The sequence below is a fragment of the Urocitellus parryii genome, chromosome 1, assembly GCF_045843805.1.
Source record: "Urocitellus parryii isolate mUroPar1 chromosome 1, mUroPar1.hap1, whole genome shotgun sequence".
Classification (NCBI taxonomy): Eukaryota; Metazoa; Chordata; class Mammalia; order Rodentia; family Sciuridae; genus Urocitellus; species Urocitellus parryii.
The window spans coordinates 225,381,329-225,403,522 of NC_135531.1; the positions used below are offsets into that span (position 1 = coordinate 225,381,329).

The 22,194-nt window shown below is 38.2% G+C and overlaps 1 protein-coding gene across 2 annotated transcripts in view; it reads left to right on the plus strand.

Annotated features, from left to right (window-relative positions):
* The window catches only part of Itga6 (integrin subunit alpha 6), a 77,297-nt gene extending 56,606 nt beyond the window's left edge, over positions 1 to 20,691 (plus strand). Inside the window, exons 12-26 of one of the 2 annotated variants that reach the window (XM_026389534.2) lie at positions 262 to 422; positions 604 to 747; positions 1,914 to 2,029; positions 2,394 to 2,583; positions 2,674 to 2,757; positions 2,853 to 2,932; positions 3,085 to 3,162; positions 3,250 to 3,352; positions 5,022 to 5,195; positions 6,435 to 6,533; positions 6,633 to 6,743; positions 6,838 to 6,936; positions 14,110 to 14,235; positions 17,470 to 17,599; positions 19,928 to 20,015. In XM_026389534.2, the coding sequence (XP_026245319.1) occupies positions 262 to 422; positions 604 to 747; positions 1,914 to 2,029; positions 2,394 to 2,583; positions 2,674 to 2,757; positions 2,853 to 2,932; positions 3,085 to 3,162; positions 3,250 to 3,352; positions 5,022 to 5,195; positions 6,435 to 6,533; positions 6,633 to 6,743; positions 6,838 to 6,936; positions 14,110 to 14,235; positions 17,470 to 17,577 (1,673 nt within the window). In that variant the 3' untranslated portion in view covers positions 17,578 to 17,599; positions 19,928 to 20,015. Of the gene's footprint in view, positions 1 to 261; positions 423 to 603; positions 748 to 1,913; positions 2,030 to 2,393; positions 2,584 to 2,673; positions 2,758 to 2,852; positions 2,933 to 3,084; positions 3,163 to 3,249; positions 3,353 to 5,021; positions 5,196 to 6,434; positions 6,534 to 6,632; positions 6,744 to 6,837; positions 6,937 to 14,109; positions 14,236 to 17,469; positions 17,600 to 19,927 lie in introns of both variants that reach the window. The other variant, XM_026389533.2, reaches the window with a different exon arrangement.
* The last annotated feature ends 1,503 nt before the right edge of the window (positions 20,692 to 22,194 follow it).

The following is a 22,194-nucleotide window of genomic DNA, read 5'->3' on the forward strand; positions in this document are numbered from 1 at the left end:
TATTCTGGAGCTCCCCCAGGTGGCCCAATGGAAATTTAACTTCAAGACATTGCTGACAACAGGGCGAAGGAAAAGACAGCTTGATTCTAAACAGCACAAATCTTTGAAATGTATCTGACCAGGAAATATGGAGAGCAGCAAAGACACTGATAAAAAACCATTATGAGGAATTAAAATATTTTAAAAGGAGGTCAACCCCCTTGCAGCCGGATGGTACACGAGCATGCTTTAAGTTAATGTAATTTTGTTAACTTTTTCTAGCAATTGTGGGCACCCTGGAAGCTGAAAAAGAAAGAAGGAAATCTGGGCTGTCATCCAGAGTTCAGTTTCGAAACCAAGCTACTGAGCCCAAGTACACTCAAGAACTGACTTTGAACAGGCAGAAGCAGCGGGTTTGCATGGAGGAAACCCTCTGGCTGCAGGTGGGGACTGTGATGGTCACTTTGGCTTTTACAGAGGGGAGCAGTTGGGTTTTATGGCCACACACATAGCTTTTTTGAAATTGAATCTAGCAGCCTGTTAATCAACACACAGTCATCATTTAGGAGGAGTTACCCTCTTGCGTTTTCACCATGGTTAGCTTTATCGCTGCGCACTTTGCAGGAAAACATCAGAGACAAACTGCGTCCCATCCCCATAACTGCTTCCGTGGAGATCCAGGAGCCCAGCTCTCGCAGGCGAGTGAATTCACTACCAGAAGTTCTTCCAATCCTGAATTCAAACGAACCCAAGATGGCTCACACAGATGTAAGTCTCCCCGAGTATGGCTTTGCCAGTGTTGCCATTTTCATGATGCTAAATGCAATGGAACCCTGGATGGCTTTTAAAAGCCCCTCCTTTGTATTTATATCCTTTTTTAATATATGCAAAGAAGACTTGTTTCCAAAATTAGCAATGAATAGAGAAACTTGTGAAATATAATTTGAGGCCAGAGAGTATTTGTCTTCATGATTTTGGGCCACTAAAATTTTTTGAGACTGGCATTGAAAGAGCTTATGTTCGAAGATTTTTTCTCTTGTAGCTGTGTGTAGAAAGAAAAACTCATTGGGTTTTACCATTAGGAACAGTAAGACAGAAAACAAAGTACTGTTAGAACATCAAAATCAAGGAATATCAAAATTATGCATGGCAAAGAAGTACTCGCAATGAAGTAATCACTTAGGGCCTAATGCAGCCTCGGTCATCTTAGAAAGAAAAATATACATTATATGGCTCGATGGACACTTCATGGGATCCTCATGAGGTGGGATCTGTTTGCTAGGGCTTATACTTTTGAATAATTTGTGTGCTTTGACGTTATTACTTGTTATCAGCCAGTATTTCTTGTGTATATTCCCAGATCCATAGTTCTGTTAAATATAAAGGAAAAAAGACAGTTTTCCTGATTATGGAGCAGTGTGATTATTGAGTTCATTATCAAACACTGTGCTAGGAACCCTGCCACTTGCCTTCCTAACCTTAAACTCTCTTCCTTCATCTCCACTGCGGAGCTCATGATACTGGGACCTTTTCTTCCTCAGTGATCTATTATGAGGATTGAGTTTAAATATATCAACGATGTGTTAGCTGGCACCATCATTGTTTTTGATAATTCTTCCTACACATGGGCTAGAACATAGGGTGGTAGTGTCTTCAGTGGACCCATTATAAAACTTCGATTCTGAAAGGTTGGGTATTGGCCTCAAGCCACACAGCTATGGCTCAGCCAGGTTTTCTGTGGTTCCACTCACTGCCCACATTCTGCTGCTCCAGGCTGCCTGCCCGCCCGCCTGGCCAGTGTTTTGGTAAAGGACCAAGCAGGAATTGACTATATAGCAAGGTGTGTTTGAATTCTGTCCGTGGTCGTCAGCACTCAGGCAAATGGATTGTATGGGAACCGTTTTAGATGCCTGTCTGGCTTTCTTTTCCTACAGGTGCACTTCTTAAAAGAGGGATGTGGAGACGACAATGTATGTAACAGCAACCTTAAACTAGAATATAAATTTTGTACCCGAGAAGGAAATCAAGACAAATTTTCTTACCTTCCAATGTAAGAATCGCCCTATAGCACTAGCAAAAGTGACTCTGGCTTCTAGGTGGCCTTTTGTTAAGAAAGGGTTACTAAGGCGCTGGGTTGTGGTTCGTGGTAGAGCACTTGCCTAGAATGTGTGAGGCACTGGGTTTGATTCTCAGCACTACATATAAATAACTGAATAAAATAAATGTCCATCAACAACTAAATAAATAAATAAGGGGGAGGTTACTAAAAGGCTGGGGCTGGGATTTGGTGGTAGAGATCTCGGTTAGCATGCATAAGCCTGGGTTTGTTCCATTTTCAGCACCACAAAAGAAAAGTGAGAGTTACTGTGTGTGTATTGATGACTTTCTCCTTTTTGTCGTTGTTTTTTTAATAGTCAAAAAGGCATACCAGAGCTAGTTTTAAAAGATCAGAAAGATATTGCTTTGGAAATAACAGTGACAAATAGCCCTTCCAACCCAAGAGATCCCACAAAAGATGGTGATGATGCCCACGAAGCCAAACTCATTGCAACGTTTCCGGACACTTTGACCTATTCTGCTTATAGAGAGCTGAGGGCTTTCCCTGTAAGTATTTTCTGAGACTAGCTGAGAGGGAAAAATCAACACCATGGGGCACAGGATCCTGCTGTGACCTGGGGCATTTTTCTGTTACAGGAGAAACAGTTGAGTTGTGTTGCCAACCAGAATGGTTCCCAAGCTGACTGTGAGCTCGGAAATCCTTTTAAAAGAAATTCCAGTGTACGTGATGCCTTTACATATTGCATTTTACAGTTCTAAATACCATTTAAGTGCCCATATGCTTGGCCTGTGTTAATAGCTATTTATTTTTTTAGGTTACTTTTTACTTGATTTTAAGTACAACTGAGGTCACCTTTGACACCACAGATCTGGACATTAACCTGCAGTTGGAGACGTAAGTTTATTTCAACCTTCCCATTCAGAATTATTTTATGAAAACCCTGGCTGTCAATGAATTGGCACCGATCTAAGCCATAAAAGAAGTATAATTGAAATGAGAAAACTGACTGTTAAAATAAAACCCTATTGTTTCCTTTTCATTTTCAGAACGAGCAATCAAGATAATTTGGCTTCAATTACAGCTAAAGCAAAAGTGGTTATTGAACTGCTTTTATCGGTCTCTGGGTAAGTGTTTGTGTTTAGCATAACAAATCAATGTTTGAAAGAACCATTTACAATCCTTACTAAAACTGATGTTTTTTAATTTAACAGAGTTGCTAAACCTTCCCAGGTGTATTTTGGAGGTACAGTTGTCGGGGAGCAAGCTATGAAATCTGAAGATGAAGTAGGAAGTTTGATAGAATATGAATTCAGGGTAAGTTGGAGCATTTGGGCCTTTTCTTGAACTAGAACTAACATATCCTAGATGTGGTCTTGAATAGGTAATTTTAATAAATAATAATAAATACTCAGTTAAACAATGAACTTGCCAGTTTTTAAACAGCAAACTGGCTTACAGTAAAAACTTTATCCTCCAGAATGGCAAACAACTGTCACTCACCATAGGCCTTTGGCTCAGAATCCAGTACAGTACAGTTCTTTTTAGAGAGTTCGTTTTTTTTGTTTGTTAGGTATGGTGGTGAAGGGATTCAACCCAGGGGCATTTAACCACTGAGCCACATCCTCAGCCCTTTTATATATTTTTTTATTTAGGGAAAAGGTCTTGCTGAGTTGCTTAGGGCCCAATTAAGTTGCTGAGATGGTTTTGAACTTACAGTCCTCCTGCCTCAGCCTCCTGAGTTGACTAGAGAATTTTAATATGTGGTATAAAGTAAAACTTTATTTTCCCCAGAGTCTATAAAACAAAAACCTCAGCTGGGCATGGTGGCGCATACCTATAATTCTAGCAACTTGGGAGACTGAAGGACAAGTTCAAGACCAGCTCCAGCAACTTATCGAGACCCTAAAACCTTAGTGAGACCCTGTCTCAAAAAAAAAAAAGTTGGGGCTAGGGATGTGGCTCAAGTGGTAACACGCTCACCTGGCATGCGAGGGGCGCTGGGTTTGATCCTCAGCACCACATAAAAATTTAAAAAAGATGTTGTGTCCACTGAAAACTGAAAAATAAGTATTAAAAAAATTCTCTCTCTCTCTTTTTTTAAAAAAAAAAGTTGAGGGGACATTAAATAAAAGACTGGGGATGTGGCTCTGGTTTAACAACCCTGGGTTCAATCCCTGGTATCCCCCTCCCCGCAAAAAAAGAAAAATCTCGAAGTAGTTCATCTTTAGAATGTTATAATTTATTTATTCCTCCCTGATCAGGGCATCTTTCTTATTGCTCATGGTTGAAAGAATGTTAATGTTTGCTTACGTCTTACAAGGCCCAATTTTGTGATGGCAAGTTTAGTAGATTTGGCATATGCCAATAAGGAAGGCTAATGATTATCTCTGGACCATTTCAAAGTAGGCAATCACAGTGACTCTATGTCCAGTTGCATGAACATATGAAATCCATTCATGACTCAAACATGGGTTTTTATCTGTGTGGCTCAAATCACATTCCTAAAAACACAGTGAATGTTGAGGTGAAAGTCTGGAATAGCAAGAATGAGCCCACCCCTGGCAGGATGAAGAGAGTGAATTCTCCACTGGTTTCTCTTAGCCTTACATAAATAATTGAGACAGAAACTGGAGGTGCTTATGACCTCCCTTCAGGTATGGCTGGGAAAGAAGTCCACAAATGCACACAGGGCTTTACCCTAGGCTTGTTGAGGACATGGCAGATAAACACCACTGATGCTGTTGTAGACAACAGTTGATCCTGGATTAAATTAGCAATCTCTTTGACCTTTTCTCCCCAACTGTTGACACAGTAATATTTAAGCACAAATCTGCATTTTGCACACTCTATCCATAGTCCATTTTTGGAACCTTATTATGTTATGACAGATATTTTAGCATTTTTTTCCTCTGGCAATAGGAGGTGCTACTTAATTTTACATTGAAAGGATTTCATTGAGATAATGTGTATTATTTTCCAACAGGTGATTAATTTAGGTAAACCTCTTAAAAACCTTGGCACGGCAACCTTGAATATTCAGTGGCCAAAAGAAATTAGCAATGGCAAATGGTTGCTTTATTTGGTGAAAGTAGAATCCAAAGGATTGGAAAAGATAGTGTGTGAGCCACAAAGTGAAATAAACCTCCTGAACCTAAAGGTATGTTGGTGGGTTTATCTAACATCTCCCTGTTTGTAAATAAAAGAAGCTGACTTTTTAGGGGTAAATCATGACTCTCCTTAAGAAACTAGCATTCTGGCACGTTGACTTTTCTTTGGTTGTCATAATTTCTCTTTTATAGTTTAGAAACCAAGTCAGGCTGAGGCATTTTTGCTGACCAGTTACCATTATGATGTGTAAGGCAGTGCTTATTGGGACAAATGACTTTTTTTTTTTTTTTAAATACAACCCAAAAATGAGATATAAGGAGGATTAGGACATACTCCTGGGGAGTGAACCAGCCAGTATAACCCCAAGGAGGATCATTAGGAACTCATCACCAAAGATATTGGCACCTTAGCAAATGACTTGGAAAGCTTCTTTTTCCTTTTTTTTAAATCGAAGCCTGCCCCTCTTTACCCTTCTCTCTCCTGCTGCACACTATTATAACTAGCCTGTTTATGTTCCAGCTTGATGAAGATTGGCATTGTCAATGCTGCCTGTTTCTTTCATTTTAAATTCTTGGGCGACTGGGTGTGATCCGTGTTCTTAGTTATAGTGTTTTTAGTGATAGCATGCTCCCTTACTCATCAAACAAAATGGCCCCGTCATTCCTATTCTTTATTACAGGTTGAATATCCCTAATGCAAAAATTGAAAATCCAAAATGCTCCAAAATCCAAAAAAACTCCTCCCAAATCTGAAACACTTCTGGTCTTAAGCATTTTAGATAAAGCAAACCCAGCCTGTATAAGGAAAATTGATTTTAAAAACTGATACATGGCTTAGTTTTTCAGGATCTTTCCTGAAATGATCATATAATAGGTCTTTTTGCTTCTTTTTCTGTTCTTGAGTTTCATGTAGTCATTCCAGATGTGCTGTCTACCATATGTTAGGTACTGAGCTGGGTGCCAGGGATACAGCAACAGGACTAATCCCTGATCTCAGTAGGTTCATGGTTTGGTGCCACTTGCTCACATTTTGGTAGGGACACAGGGACAAAGGAAGCATCTTTCTCTTTCCCTGAGTGTAAAGGTCACAGTAAGAATAAAACACTTAAATAGTCCTATGAATCTATCAGTGAACTGAAGTCAGGGTGGACATAACACTGGTTTTTTACTTTGGGAGAGGGATGAATATTAATTGTTGATTATATGAATTCAGCATTATTTGGGATGTTTGCATAGTAATGAAAAAGAACTACATCAAGCGGAATTACTTTGGATATAATTCTTTTTAGGAGTCTCAAAACTCAAGAAAAAAACGGGCAATTGCTGAAAAACAGATTGATGATAGCAGAAAATTTTCTTTATTTACTGAAAGAAAATACCAGACCCTGGTGAGTGTTTTTCCAGAGCTATGAACACAAGACAGAGGATGGGGGCGGGTGGGGCTTTCCTGGATGGTGGGTTCTGACCATGTCCTCCTCCCGCTCTAGAACTGTAGTGTGAACGTGAGGTGTGTGAACATCAGGTGTCCTCTGCGTGGGCTGGACAGCAAGGCCTCCCTTGTTTTGCGCTCAAGGTTATGGAACAGCACATTTCTGGAGGTATACCCCTGCCATGAGGTTGTCCCCAGAAAGTCATTTGCCACCACCTAGGACATCTGTCACTTTTTTAATAACGTTCACTGTCTCCCATCAGGAATATTCCAAACTGAACTACTTGGACATTCTTGTGCGAGCTTCTATTGATGTGACTGATGCCGCTGAGAATATCAAGCTGCCAAATGCAGGCACCCAGGTAAGATGCTCCCGGCTATACTCCTGCTTAGAGCCCACAGCCTGGGGTCATGTTCTTTGGTCTTTTATCCCTTATAACCCTGTTACCCAGGGTTAGAGAAAGAGGGGGGAGAGAGAGAGAGAATTTTTTTATATATATATTTATTTTTAGTTTTCGGCGGGCACAGCATCTTTGTTTGTATGTGGTGCTGAGGATCGAACCCGGGCCGCACGCATGCCAGGCGAGCCCGCTACCGCTTGAGCCACATCCCCAGCCCAAAACAAGATAATCTTAAGGTTCTGCCACCTCACCCTGTATTTGTATAGAATCATTGAAGTAAATCTGGGGTACACCATTGAGCAGGACCTATGGCAGATTTGAGAGCTTTGGCTGGTGGATATACTTGTGGCCCTATAGCAACCCAAGTCTTAAGCCATTCCTCATGCTGCAGCCCTTCTTGGAACCTGTGCCAATTGTGGCCAGTTGTGGTTACTTGCAAAGACCTCTTCATATGAGTCCAAAACTGAATGTTGTAAAATAAGGCATTAGTTTTGCCCCTTGAAACAAGTCTAGAATAAATTCTGTATCCCAGCCATGTAACAGCCTTTCCAATAGTTAAAGGCAACTGTCCTGCCTCTTTGGACAGGCGTCTCTTACTCTGTTTCAGAGACATGCACCCATTTTTTCAGTTATGCAGGACACAGCCAGATGGGTTCCTGGCCTGTCCCCTTCCTGGCCCACCCTTGTTGGCAGTGTGATCCCACATGGACAGGGCAGCTGAGCTGCGGTCTACTCTGTTCAGCTTACCCTGAACCTTTACCTCCCACCACCTCAATACCATGCTTCTGTCAGTCCAGCCTAAAATGTGATTTTTCAAACATTTGCTGAGGAGTGTATTTGAATTTCTGGCAGCTGCAGTTTTTATGTTGTAGTCTTCTGAAATTTCCAGGTGGTTTCATCAGAATTTGTTGTCAAGTTATGTTTCCTGCAGCTTGTCTCTGAGCAGTTTGAAACAAATCTAAATGCACGTCTTTAGATGTGTATTCACATTTTATGTGATTTGCTTCTGGTCCATTGTTTAAATTTGTAAAGTAATTTTGAATCTTGCTCATTTGCTGTGTCAACTTTCTATCCCTGGAAACTGTCTTTCAGAACTGAGCAGGAGGACTGGGGTTGTGGGGTAGAGCGCTCACCTAGACAAGCGAGGTACCGGGTTCAGTACTCAACACCACATAAAAAATAAATAAATAAAATAAAGGTATTGTGTCCAACTACAAAAAAAAAAAAACCTGGGCTGGGGTTATGGCTCAGTGACGTATGTGAGGCACTGGGTTCGATCCTCAGCATAAAAAAAATAAACAAAATAAAGATATTGTGCCCATGTATAACTAAAAAAAAAAAAATTAAAAAAAAAAACTGGCAGGCTGGGGTTGTGGCTCAGTGGTAGGGCGCTTGCCTAGCACGTGTGAGGCACTAGGTTTGATTCTCAGCACCACATGTAAATAAATAAAATAAAGGTCATTGACAACTAAAAATATTTAAAAAGAAACAAAAGAGCAACATGCCTGCTATGTCTTCATTCAGGCAATTAATAGAAATACTGAACAGGGCAAGGAACAGAACTCTGTGGTGAACCACTAGTGAGGGGGGTTCCTTGTCGAGGGTCCAGAATCCATAAGGACTCCAGATAAATGACTGCGTGCCAGGGTGGGAATCATGAATGGGAATGCTTTGCAAAAGACTCCCCCAAAACGGAAGATTATGAATTGCCACTGTTGTATTTGTCTGCAGATTTGCTTATGGAAATGCTCTGGCTTTGGTTATTTAGCTAGCTGAAATTTAGTGAGTCTCCCCTGATCATTCTGGCTTCTGAGATATAGTGGATATCCTAATAATTTATCATCCAAACCAGAATGCATTTATATTGGAAAAATGCTAAACTGGGCAGGACACTGGAACAAGTGGTATAAACCAGGGCTGATACAGGTGCACCAGGACGTATGGTTACCCTGGGTTTCAGTTATTTCTGCAAGTTGCTCCAGTCTACCTTTTTGCATCTTGTCATCAATAAGGCATCCTAAAGGACTTTTCAGATAAGCCACACTCCCCCTGAGAATTTTTCATCTGCATCTTTGACCAAGGGCAACTGTTAGTGTCCTGCAACTCTAAATCAGCAACTCCAAGAATCACAAGAGTTTAATAACTCTTCCAGTTTTAATAAACTGGAAAAAGGTAAAGACTTTAAGATGGAAGAGACTGACATTAATAAAATGTCCATAATGTACCAGATACTTTATTTGTTTAGACTTCAGAAGAATACCAAGGTAGACATTGTGCTCATTTTACAACAAGGTTGCAGACTCGGAGGATGTAACTTAAGAGTTCTGGATTAAACTCATAAATGGTTTCAGGGCTCCTGTCCTCGGACTCTGTAACACTTGGTCACTATTAAGCCCTCATATCTCAAATTCAGAACAGAAACAATTGAAGGAAAGTTGTTCCTCCTCTGAGGTCACATGACCAGCAAATAGAGTGGAGACCAGGTCTCAGGTCTCAAGAGTCTTCCAGGTGATGGAATTGGGGACCTGGTGTCCAGTCTGGATGGTGAGTCATGAGTGAGGAGGAGACTGCCTTGGGAATTTTGTTCTTGGGACTTGGAAGACTCCAATGGGAAGTGGAGTTTTGGCGTGATACTGCTTTGTTGAATAATTGGTAGATTTGTAAATGGATTACTAGTCTCTTTTATCTAAAGCCTATTTCTTTTGAAAATTGAGACATTTTTCTCATCTCTAGTCTTCTGATATCTCCCCTATTTTCTGTGATTTCTGAGATACAATAGCTCAGATATCATGCCTATACTTTTCTTTAGTATTTTAAGGTGCAGTTTTGGGGCCTGAAGATTTGAGCTTAATTCAAGTGTCAGACTGTACTTCCTTCTTTATTCCCTTACTTATTATGGGATGCAGTTTCATCTTCATCTTGGTTTCATCTCTCCTTTCCAATCTGAAGATTATTTTCTTTGGAGATAAGCATAAAAGGTGGTATATTTGGTCTTCTTTTTGACATTAACATCAAAACAATTTCTCACTGCTTTTATTCTAATGCTATTTTAAAAAGTAATAAGAAAAAGCCTTTTCTTTATTACCCAAGATGTTTCAATAAAACATTTTTATTTTTATATTAGTACTGTCATAACAGAATCAGAGCCAAAATCACACAGTTGAACTAGATAAGATGGTTCCATATTAACAATTAAATTAAGTCCATGCAGTTAAGCACCTGTTAAGGACACACGTGCCTTCTCTGTGCTGCATGCTAGAAGCAAACTTGAATAAGATACAGAGTCAAGGATTTCATGATCTGGATGATCGAACCAGGAGAAAATTGTTGAAGCAGGCCAAAGAAGGAGGGATTGTTTGTTAAGGGTGTGTGTATTTCCTTCCACTTCATTCCTAAGGAGGTAGGTAGAGAGTATCAGAGCTTCCTGGCTGCCAAATATAATAGAAAATATTATAAGTAAAAGTAAGTACCCCCAGCCAGGCATGGTGGTGCACACCTATAATCCTGGTGGCTCAGAAGGCCAAGTTCAAAGCCAGCCTCAGCAACTTATCAAGGAGCTAAGCAACTTAGCAAGATCCTGTCTCTAAATAAAATATAAAACAGGGCTAGGGATGTGGGTCAGTGGTTAAGTGCACCTGGGTTCAATCCCTGATACCTAATAATAATAAATAATAATAATAAGTACTCCATTCTTCATGAGAATTAGATTTCCTTTTTTGCTTTTAAGTTTAGAGAAGACCTTGAGATATATATCTTTTATATATATATATATATATAAAATTTTCACATATATATATGTATTTTTTAGTAGATAGACACAATACCTTTATTTTATTTATTTTATGCGGTGTTGAGGATCAAACCCAGTGACTCACACATGCTAGGCAAGTACTCTACCACTGAACCACAATCTCAGCCCTGAGATATACCTTTTATAAGATGAGTTCTTATATGAGGAACATTCACTAAGAGTGGATAGTATCTTTAATAGAGAGCCTTATAAAAGATATGAAAATCCCTTCACCAGGTGATTTCTTGTTCTGATGTTCAATAAGAATTGAGAGCATTACATTATAGAGTAATTCACCAAACGTATTTTGGCAGTTGGTAAGCTAGTGTAGTCTTTGCACTGCTCACTAATGTGGAATGTAAAGTATCAATAGGGCTTGAGCTCTTTCCCCTTATGGATAAGGTTCACATGTGTAGGTCACCCTAGTGAAAATGCATACATTTTAATGGTACCAAAGGAGACGTTGTTTTTGGAGACATTACACTCTACAGTAACTTCTACTTACCTTAAGCTATCCTTGTTCATTAGCAACAGTTACAGTGACAAAACAAAATTTCTCAGAGCTGAGGATCATAGCCCATAGTTGGTTTCCCCTTAACTTGGTCCTGCAGCCAGCTCCCCACATCTTCCCATTCCCAGCTGGAGTGACTATCATGCCAAAAAATCCCTTCAGTTGACAAAGTAAACTAACAATACCTGGCCTCTCACCTTCCCTGTTCCAAATCACATCTGTCCTTTAAATGTGTAGCTAGCCCAGGTCCTGACTTGAATCTTCACTCTTTGATACCCAGAGAAATGTTTTGTTTTGTTTGTATAATATTTAAAGTCTCCCAGTTCTGGTTTGAAGAATGGCTAGACCTGGGCTTAGTGATTCTGCTGGATCTCGGCCCAGGCTACAAAACCAAAAATTACCTTGTTTAACCCTATTGGACAGCAGCCATTGATGGACATGGTTTCTCCCATCCTGGGATGTTTTAAAGGCACTATGATGTAATTATCATAGGCTGATGCCCTTGCCACAGACCTGTCCCCACTCTCCACTTCAGATTTATCAGAATTTATTCTTATAAATGAGACTATCCAGTGATCATCTTGCCCCAAGGACACACTCTGTCTTCCCTGGGCTAGGTACTTAAGGAGCAAGGTTAAATGAGGTCCAGCCTAGGCTGGTGGAAGTCATCATTTTGTTGTAGTCGGCTTACAGCCTTACCAGTATGTCTTACCAGTGTATACTAAATTAAGTCCATGTAGTTAAGCACCTGTTAAGGACACATGTGCCTTCTCTGTGCTGCATCCTAGAAGCAAAATTGAATAAGATACGGAGTCAAGGATTTCATGATCTGGGTGATTAAACCAGGAGTGAATTGTTGAAGCAGGCTAAGAAAGGAGGGATTGTTTGTTAAGGGTGTGTGTATTTCCACTTTATTCCTAAGGAAGCAGGTAGAGAATATCAAAGCTTCCTGGATGCCAAATATAACAGAAAATATGATAAGTAAAAGTAAGTATCCCCATTTCTTCTTTCTTCCCTCTATTGATGCCCCTGACCTGGACCCAGCAATCTCAAAAAAGGGTTGTTTGGGCTTAAAGCCGGACACCTAAGAGATGAGGGGAGGGGACATAAGAGCCATGATGTGACCTTGGATCTGGAAGCTTGGGGGAAAATTCATCCAGAGCACACCAGGAAAAATGGCAGCTTGTGAATGTGTTATGCCTATTGTAGACTGTTGACTGCAAACTCTAGATGTAACCTCCTGTTTATTAAGTGCTTAAAAGCAGTTCTACTTTTTTACTTATTTTCTGTAAGTCACATGAGGTTGATGAACTGTTTTCTAGTGGAAGTGGGAAAAGAAGTACTTTAATGAAGAGGTTTTAAAAAATGAGTTATAGTACACTATAGAAATATTGTAGCCCAGTGTAGACATAATTACACGTTCAAGCAGTATTCAGGGTTGAAGCCTATGTCTTTCAAGTTAAGTACTCCCTGGAATTTTGTTTACCCTTTGCTTTATAGTCTCTTAGTTTGGAAACTTTTAAGCCAGCAGCTCTCTAATCATTGTAGCAATCACAGTCTTTTCTAGGCTTTGAAAAATCGTGCTTGGCATCACAAAAATCCGTTTGGATTCTACTGGACTTCCTTTAGACAGAGTGGACAAATGTGAATGAGCGCATCTGAGTGGTTGCAAAATTGCCAAAAACAACTCTTTAGGTTTCTGGATAAACACTGTTTATTTTTATAAGTGTTTGCCAACTCTCAAATGTTCGGAGATTAAGCCAGGTATGGTGATGCAGCCCTCCGTAAACTAAGGCAGGAGGATTGTAAATGCAAGACCAGCCTCAGCAACTTAGCGAGACCCTGTCTCAAAATAAAATATAAAAAGGTCTGAGGATGTAGCTCAGTGGTAGAGCTCCCCTGGGTTCAATCCACAGTACTACCAAAAAACAAAAAAGAAAAAAAAAAGTTGAGTTTAAACTGCTTCAGAATGAATCCAGGGTCTAGCTTGTTCACACAGTTTTGTAGCCATTTCAGGAAATCGTATTGTTTATAAGGCCTTTCATTTCAATATCATAGGAAAAAGATAAAATGCTATCTATTATTCATGCAGTTCCATCTCTATTTGTATTTTATATCTTTAGAATCTGAGGCTTGTATGTTAATTGTGTGAAAACTGGCCCTTTTATTTTCCTTGCCAAAAGGTAACTAAAAGAAAGTGTGAACCTGTTCACCTGTAATTCAAGGGACTTGGGAGGCCAAGATAATTCAAAGCCAACCTCAGCAATTTATCGAGGTTTCAAAATAAAAAATTCTTAAAAGGGCTGGGAATGTGGCTCAGGGGTTAAGCATCCCAGGGTTCAGTCTTGGGTACTTTAAAAAAAAAAAAGTGATCTTTCTCAAAAGGGTACCAAGTTAAGATCTGGAGATGTAGCTCAGTGTTAGCAAATGGAAGGTTCTGTACCTAGCCAGACAAAAAAAAAAAAAAAAGATACTAGGTTATATAGTTGAAAGAAGATTGGCTGTTTATTGATAATTGTTAAAACAGGGCAATGAATACATGATGGTTCATTTTAGTTTGTCTACCTTTGTTTAAAAAAAAACAAACATTTTTTTAAAAAGATAAGTTGGCAAAGTAGTTAGAGCATAGGCCAGCCTTTTCTAGTCCCTGGTTAAAAGATCTTCAGGGAATATCTCTTGGAGCACTGTGATTCCACTACATTAAGAAAAAGGATCTTCACCAGAAAGTCAACTTATCTGTCCATAGACTGTTGTTCAAAATATGTTCAGAATCAGAAGTAGAACTGTAGACCCCTGGCATTAACCCACAGTTTGCTTCTTTTATACACTGTAGGTTCGTGTGACTGTGTTTCCCTCAAAAACTGCAGCTCAGTACTCCGGAGTACCTTGGTGGATCATTCTTGTGGCTATTCTTGCTGGGATTTTGATGCTTGCTCTATTAGTGTTTTTACTATGGAAGGTAAGTCATATCTAGCATTTGAGTTTCATGATACAAACTATTTCACATTTTAAAAAGGGTGAATTAATATCAGAGTATGGCTTATTTTTCTCTTTCATTGCTTCCTTTTTTCCCAACATTTTATGATGAAATTTTTCCAACATATAGTAAATTTGAGAGGATTTTACAATGACTAGCACACAAGAAGATTCTCAAATAATACATTTTGCTGTCTCATGCATATAATTTAGCATATTTGGCAAATAACAAATTTAAATTTTACTACTTTAGCATTTTCTTTACATAAAATCAAAGTCTGGATCTAAGATAAATTATTGGATATAAGATTAATCTAATTTTGTATTTCAGCTAGTTTCAACTTTTATTTAAAAAAAAAAAATTCAAGGCAGCCATTGGCGTTGGTTACATTTGCAGCTAGAGTACAAATAGAAAACATGAAATGAATGATTGTAATGTCATGTGTAGCTAATAAAAAAATAAAACATGAAATGAATAGCACCATCTCAAAGGGGTCATCGTAGCCTACATCAAACATAAGCAAGGTCTGGGCTCAATGTGATGCCCATTAGAATTTGGTCTCTTGACTATATGATATATGATACATATGATATTGTCCCTCTTTCTCCCCACCAATAAACAATCTATATCATGAAAAGGGCATATGAGTTGGATACAAACCAACCTATAGATTTTGTATTATTCCCAGTGAATATCAAAGGTCTCTAGTGCCTTATCTGTGATTCCAGAAAAGGTTTTTAAGGATTGATTTACCAGAAAACCTGACATGATATGAAGAAAAGCCATGTATAGTCTTTGTCCTTTATTCATCAGTTTTACTGCAGAATATTAATATTTTTATTACAGTGGCATTATGTATGCAGCATAGTGCATTTCTAAAATGCCCCATATTCTGGACTCCTAAACACATCTGCTCTGGAGAGTTTTGGCTGAACTAATCACCTTCTAGAATCAAAGGGTTCCTTTTCCTTTCCTTGACAAGGCTTCAAGGATTTGTTTACTTTCAAATGTCAGGCATCTCTCTTTTGCTTTATTCTTCCAAGTAATTTCCTGGTTCAGCCTAAGATAATTTCCTAAGGTGCTCTAAACATGTGATTGATGCCACTGTCAGTTCATACCAAGACTCCTATTGATGGGGCTTTAGCTAGTTTTATCCCTGATGTTTACACCTCGGGCAGTGTGTTTCTCTAGTAAGTACAGCCAGCCCATGTAGGAGTTGCCATGACAATTATCATTATCTCAGAAACTAAATTTTGGGTTTGGTGTGGGCTTATGTTTTTTTTTTGAAGAGGTCACAAGGACAATCTTCAGAGCAGATCTTATTGGCAGTCTTTAATCCTCACTAAGACAAAGCAGTGGGTTGAGGGTTAAGAGACCATGCTCTGTGATTATAATCCTGGGCAAATAATTTCACCTCTCTGGGCCTCTGATTTGCCTCAGCTGTTTAGTAAGCAGATTGGACTTGGTGATTTCATTGGGGTTTTTTTGTTTTTTTGTTTTAAGCTCTGAAGTATCCAGACCCTCAAGGGGACTCTATCAGATAATTTCTCTAATCCCCACATGAAAGTAATTCTTATTACTTTATAGTCTTTCTGAAACTAAATTATTTATTTTTAAAGCCATAGAATATTATGGCCCGAAAAGATTCTGGTTCAGTGGTCTTTCAATTTGAGTTTTGTACCTCTGCATGGGTGGCACAACTAAACTAAGCAGATGGAGACCTCTACTTTAAACAGAGAAGTTCTACTTTTATCTGCTTTGCATAGGATTTTGCTAGAATATAAAAGTCTTCGGCTGATCCATTCACTTTCATTTTTTAGATCAGGGATATTAAGAATGTTGCTGCTGGCTGTGGTGGCCTATACCTGTAATCCCAGAGACTCGGGAGGCCACAGTAGGAGGATCACAAGTTTAAGGCCAGCCTCAGAAACTTAATGAGACACTGTCTAAAATTTAAATAAAAATAAAAAGCACTGGGGAAGTAGCTAAGTGGTAAAGTATCCCTGGATTCAATCCAATCCCCAAATACCCTCTCTCCCCTGCACCCCCGCCAAAAAATATGTTGATATGTTGGAGGCAGGACCCAGGACTCTTGGATCCTGATTCATTCTTCCTACTCGTTATCTATCTACTAGTACTTATTGAAAGTTGGCTAGGTGTGTTCACTGTCTATTGCATTGGATGTCATAGATAAATCTCAAGTATTCTAGTTCAACAGTGCCCAACACCTCTTTCTTTAGTAATGGAAATGTTCTGGAATGACACTGTCCAGTATGGTAGACAAGAGTCACATGTGGCCATTGAGCACTTGTAATATGGCTATTGTGACAGAATTACTGAATGTTAAACTTAAATTTGAATAGTCACATGTAGTTAGTAGCTGTCATATCATACAAAATGGATCTAGATTTTTACTTTCACTAGTTGGCAGAATTTTCCAGGAAAGATTTGTTCAGCCAAGTTTATTCCAAAGAGCAGTTCTATGACCTTATGAACTAGATAAAAATAAACAGAAAAAGTTCTCCATTCTTGAATGAAGGAAATTATAGTAGAAAGTGGAATTATACTTTTATACTTAGAGTGTCCTAACCTGAGGAACACAGATTCCTACCATTTAAGGGTTATGTGGTGGTTCAGAATTTGGGAAAATGATAGCAATCATGCTTTCATGACAGTGTATTCGAATTTGTATTGCGATTCACCCCACAGATCCAAAGGTCTTAAGTAAATGGAATTTGTTCCGTAAAATTTACTGCAAAAGGCAGAAAAGTACAGTATGTCTATATTTTATTTGGATTTGTGCTGAGTTTTACTGAGGGAATTTAGTTTCTAACCTTTGTCTCAATAGACTGTAAAAGTCACTCTTTTGCCCTTTTGGATTCTATTCTGTGAGAAAAAATCAGCCAAAACTACAATCAAACATGCATAGATTTTTCCTTTTTAGAATGATTTTTGTCCTTAGGATTTTGTCAACAAATAAAAAAAATTAGTGGATTAGCATCTCCATGTAACCATTTGACCAGAGACCCTCAATAATAGCATGTGTTGAACGCTGTCCCAGAATAATATATGCAGTGGCAGCTCACTTCTGGTTAACCAGGTCTCTGGCAAGGGGCCATAAATAGAAAGCAGGTTAAAATCTGAGATGTTCTTTTGTTTAGCTCTTCTCTTATCCACAAAGCTGTAAAATTGACTAAATACCTTGCTTCCTTATAGTGTGGTTTCTTCAAGAGAAATAAGAAAGATCATTATGATGCCACATATCACAAGGCTGAGATCCATGCTCAGCCATCTGATAAAGAGAGGCTTACTTCTGATGCATAGTATTGATCTACTTCTGTAATTGGTAATTGATCAATGTTTTTTTAATTGCTAGCTGTGGGACCTGCTTATGGTTGTGGTGGCTAACTTTAAGAGCAACAGCTTGCTATGTGTGTTCCATTAACAGATGTTTCCAAATGTCCACACTGGCTTGCCTTGCTTGGATTTATTTTATTTATGTCACTTGAAAATACACAGGTTTGTTTTTTATTTGTTTCAATGCACAAAGAATCTTTTTTTGCAGGTGAGTTATTTTGTGTTCTTGTTAAACATCACCCACAGCAATGAAGAAAATCGCAACCTTTGCACACATAAAAGGAGGTTTTAGACCTCCATAGTAGCCCAGTTTGCCCCGTGCTGTTAATCCAGTGTGTAGCATCCCACTCGGAATTTCAAAGGTGCATAAGAAATCTCTGATTTCTTGTTCGTTTTGGAATTTCCCAGGGATATAAGCTTGTGTTGACTGCCTAATTAACCTGTTGCATGTTGGAAACTTTGTGTTTCTCTTGACAAAGAGGTTTCCTCTTTTTGTTCTCCTTGCTATGAAATGATGGGGCAGGCTTGGAATGCTTTTTATGGTTGCTTGGAAATCATTTTATGCTACCTAAGCATGCAACTTCCTTTCCCTGCATATCTCCTTCAGGCCAAAGACCATTACAACAAAGAGCGACTGTCAGCCTTATGGGCTTTATGATCAACTTCAGAAAATAGTCATCTGCCAAAGTAACTTTCTATATACAAAATTCCAGTACAAAAAAGTTGTGGGTAGTTTTTATTTCAATATGTTGTAATGGAGTTTGACCATGTTTCATGCTTATAGAGATTTTATTCCGCCTTGAGTCTCAGTTAATTTTTTAATTCATGTTTTGCTTCTCTGGTTGGAAGGAGGAATTGTGGGTGATTCCTTTTTCCATTTCTATGGACACAAAAAGAAAGAATGATTCCTATAATTCCTTCATGTGGCACTGTCACAATGAATTCCCAGCATTGCTCTTTTGACTTTACATTTTATCCTTAATTTACTTTTTAAAAATGGAACAGGCAACAGTTTCATTTTGTGGTAAATACACTGACTTTTTTCTGCACAGAATACTAAACAAGTCCATGTAGAAATGACTAGAATAAAACCTCATGGTTCATAGGCATATGATTTTGTCTTGCCCTGACATTTTTATAACATAACATTCTTCAACATAAATGTTCTATTCCTGTTGCCATCATGTAATAAACACATTAATCAACCATTCTAAGTTATCTTCTTCATCCTTCTAAGCTGCATTTTTAACTTGAAAACATACCTTCAAAAAAAACCCCAACATTTTTATGCATTAAAAATTCAATCTGATTAAAAAATATTCAGGTATATTCAGAATGAATTTTTTAAAGTGAATAAAATATCTATTAATTACCAATTTGAATGTAAATGCTATTTTTTTGCAAAAGAAGAAGAAAAATTAGGGAATGCTCCAAAATTCAAACTCCATTACTTTTCTTAAGTCCTGTGTGGTACACGATTGATTTTATTGCGGGACACTATTACTTCATGATTTACTGTGGTAACATCTTAATTGGAAACAACAGCAAATCCAGGTGATATAAAATTCCTCCTAGCTAATGAGAAATGTGATGTGTACTGAAGCCTCAGTGGACAGGAAAAGACTCTTAAATTGACCCATTGGAACACAATATTTTCATATTTGTCAAGTATTTGTGACCCGATTTCCATCTAACTAGTGGGAGAAGGGCATGAAATAATTTTTGTTTTATGTCTATTAAAAATCATTCTAAAAAATTGTTTTTCAAGTCATTTAGTAATCTGAAATTTGGATATTTTACAAATATTATGATTTTTTTTTAATAGAAGCATGCTTTCACAAACTCTTAAATTGTTAGTCAAAAGATAACTTACAGCTGGGTGCACTGGCACACGCCTCTAATCCTAGCAACTCAGGAGGCTGAGGCAGGAGGATCGAAAGTTCAAGGCCTATCTGGGCAATTTAACGATACACTATCTCAAAAAAATTTTTTAAAGGCTAGGGATATAGCTCAGGGGTAAAGCACCCTTGGGTTCAATTCCCAGTATGGAGGAAAGGAAAAAAACCTACATTGTTGTACAATGAAAAGACCAGATAAAAAATGGACTTTTCTTTGAGTTTTAGGGCTGTTCTCTTATTTTTACTGGCTATTATTTCTTTTCAACCTACCAGTGCTTTTTTGAAAGAAGATAGTCTTTTTTCCCCTTAATCCAAAGGTAGATACAGATGAACAGAAAGCTTAGGCTATTCCAATTTGATGTAGTTGGTTTTTTTGAGACTAATTAATTTGTGTCTGTTTTTCTCTCCCCCTTCTCCAGTGTGGATTCTTTAAGCGCTCTAGGTACGATGATAGCGTTCCCCGATACCATGCTGTAAGGATCCGTAAAGAAGAGCGAGAGATCAAAGATGAAAAATACAATGATAACCTTGAAAAAAAACAGTGGGTCACAAAGTGGAATGAAAATGAAAGTTACTCCTAGGGGACCAGAAAAGCTTCACAGTACCCAAAATGCTTTTTGGTTTATTTGTTTTTTTGGTTTGTTTTTTTTTTTCCAACTCAAATACAAATGGATTTAAGAGCCTGTTCAGAACCTGAGGATTAATTTCAGACTGACTACATACAGTACGAACCTACAGTTTTCACTGTGGATATTGTTACACAGCCTGAGGCTTCTGTTTTGCACAGCCAAATTTAAGACTGTTGGAATGGATCTTTCTTTAACTGCCTTAATTTAACTTTCTGGGTTGCCTTTGTTTTTGGTGTGACTGACCCACATGCTCTGGGGACGGGCCTGCCCAGGTGCACTCAGGCAACATCCTCCTGGTAGCACCCACATTCACTTGCGCTACCAGAATGGCCGTCCTAGCCTGCTGCTGTGAGCATCCTTCCTGTAGGATCAGAGAACCTGCAAGTTAAGTGTCCTGCAGCACAAGACTCTGCCATCAAGGCAGCTGTGTCTCAGTTTCAAGTGCTGTCTAAAGTTAAATGTGCAATAGAAGGTGATGTTGCCATCCTATTCTCTCTGTCCATTCCCTAGATGTGACTCCTTGCTCACACCAAGTGCACACAGGTTCCCTTCTCCCCTTTCACTAAAACACACAGGTGCAACAGACTTGAATGCTAGTGATACTTGTTTGTATGTGATATTTATTTTTTTCTTTAAACCATTTTGTTATTGACTAACAGGCCAAAGATCCTTCAGGTTGATTTAAACAATCGGAATTGGAACATGGGAGATCATTGATTGACCCAAGTTATTTCTTGCAAAAAGAAAATAATCCTTTATAAAATATACCAGAGAGTTGTTTTAATAACTTATCTGTAAATTATGACATCTCCTTCATAACAGCTTCTCCCTCCCCAACACAAAAAGTTTAAGAAAAAACAATCAAGATGTTTGATGTAACAAAGATGTTTAATTCTTACCTGACACCTGATATTATTATTATTTTTAGTTTAGAGCCCTGTGTGATTTTTCTGAATTTAGTGCTATAACTTTCAGGAACTTTGTGAAGAAAATGAGTTTGTTCATTGAACTCTAGGGCTTGTTTACTCACTGCTGCAAATACTGTATATTCAGGACTTGAACTAATCGGTGAGTGCCTATGGTGGATCCATATAAGACTACTGAATGAGTATCTGCTACCCAAATGGTGACCCAGTCAGATGGAACATCATGGCTTTAAGCTTTTTAAATGTTATTGGAACCATTTAATTAGTGAGTCGGTGTTCTATATTTCGTGTCCTTCCCTATCTAAATTTCCAAGATGACTTTGCAACTATTTTAACAAGATCTTCAAATTGTTTTTTAATTGTAAAAGCTGGCTGGGGTGGGAAGGAAAGACAGCTATGACTCTAGACATTCAATAGAGATTGAATATATATGAAAGTGGAATTTTAAACAAAATTCTCTGCTTTAAAATGTTAAAGTTATATGGGGAGCAAGAGCAAACAGGTGCTAATTCATTTGGCGATAGCATAAGCAGTGTTCCAATCTTTTAAGAGAACAAAATACAGCTATATATGCCATTGTCGCTTTGGAGTTTTAATTTTTTTTTCATAAATATTGTACCCTGAAGATACTAAGAACTTTATTCTGGTTGTACTTGGAATTTTCATTCATAAAAATTTTATAAATGATGTTTTATTTACAAAAATTTCTCTAAAACAGATCATAACAGTGTTTTAAGTCTCAGTTTCTTATTTGGATAACATGGAGCCTAACAGACACATTGGCTTTATAGGATATTAATCCAATATTTTGACGGTGTTTTTAAACATTGTTATGAAAGTGAATGTCCTAAAAAGAAGGGTGGGAGGGTAGTTCAAAAACAAAACAAGAATGTTTGTGGTGTTTAAATTTATAGTTGTTAAAAATGTCATCTCAAGTCAAGTCACTGGTCTGTTTGCATTTGATACGTTTTTGTACTAACTATCATTGTAAAAATTATTTCATGATTAGAAAATACCTGTGGATATTTGTATAAAAGTGTGAAATAAATTTTTTATGAAAATGTTCATTCCTTAATGACACAACATTATATTGTGAAACAACTTCATAAATGACAATTTGAATTCCCTTTC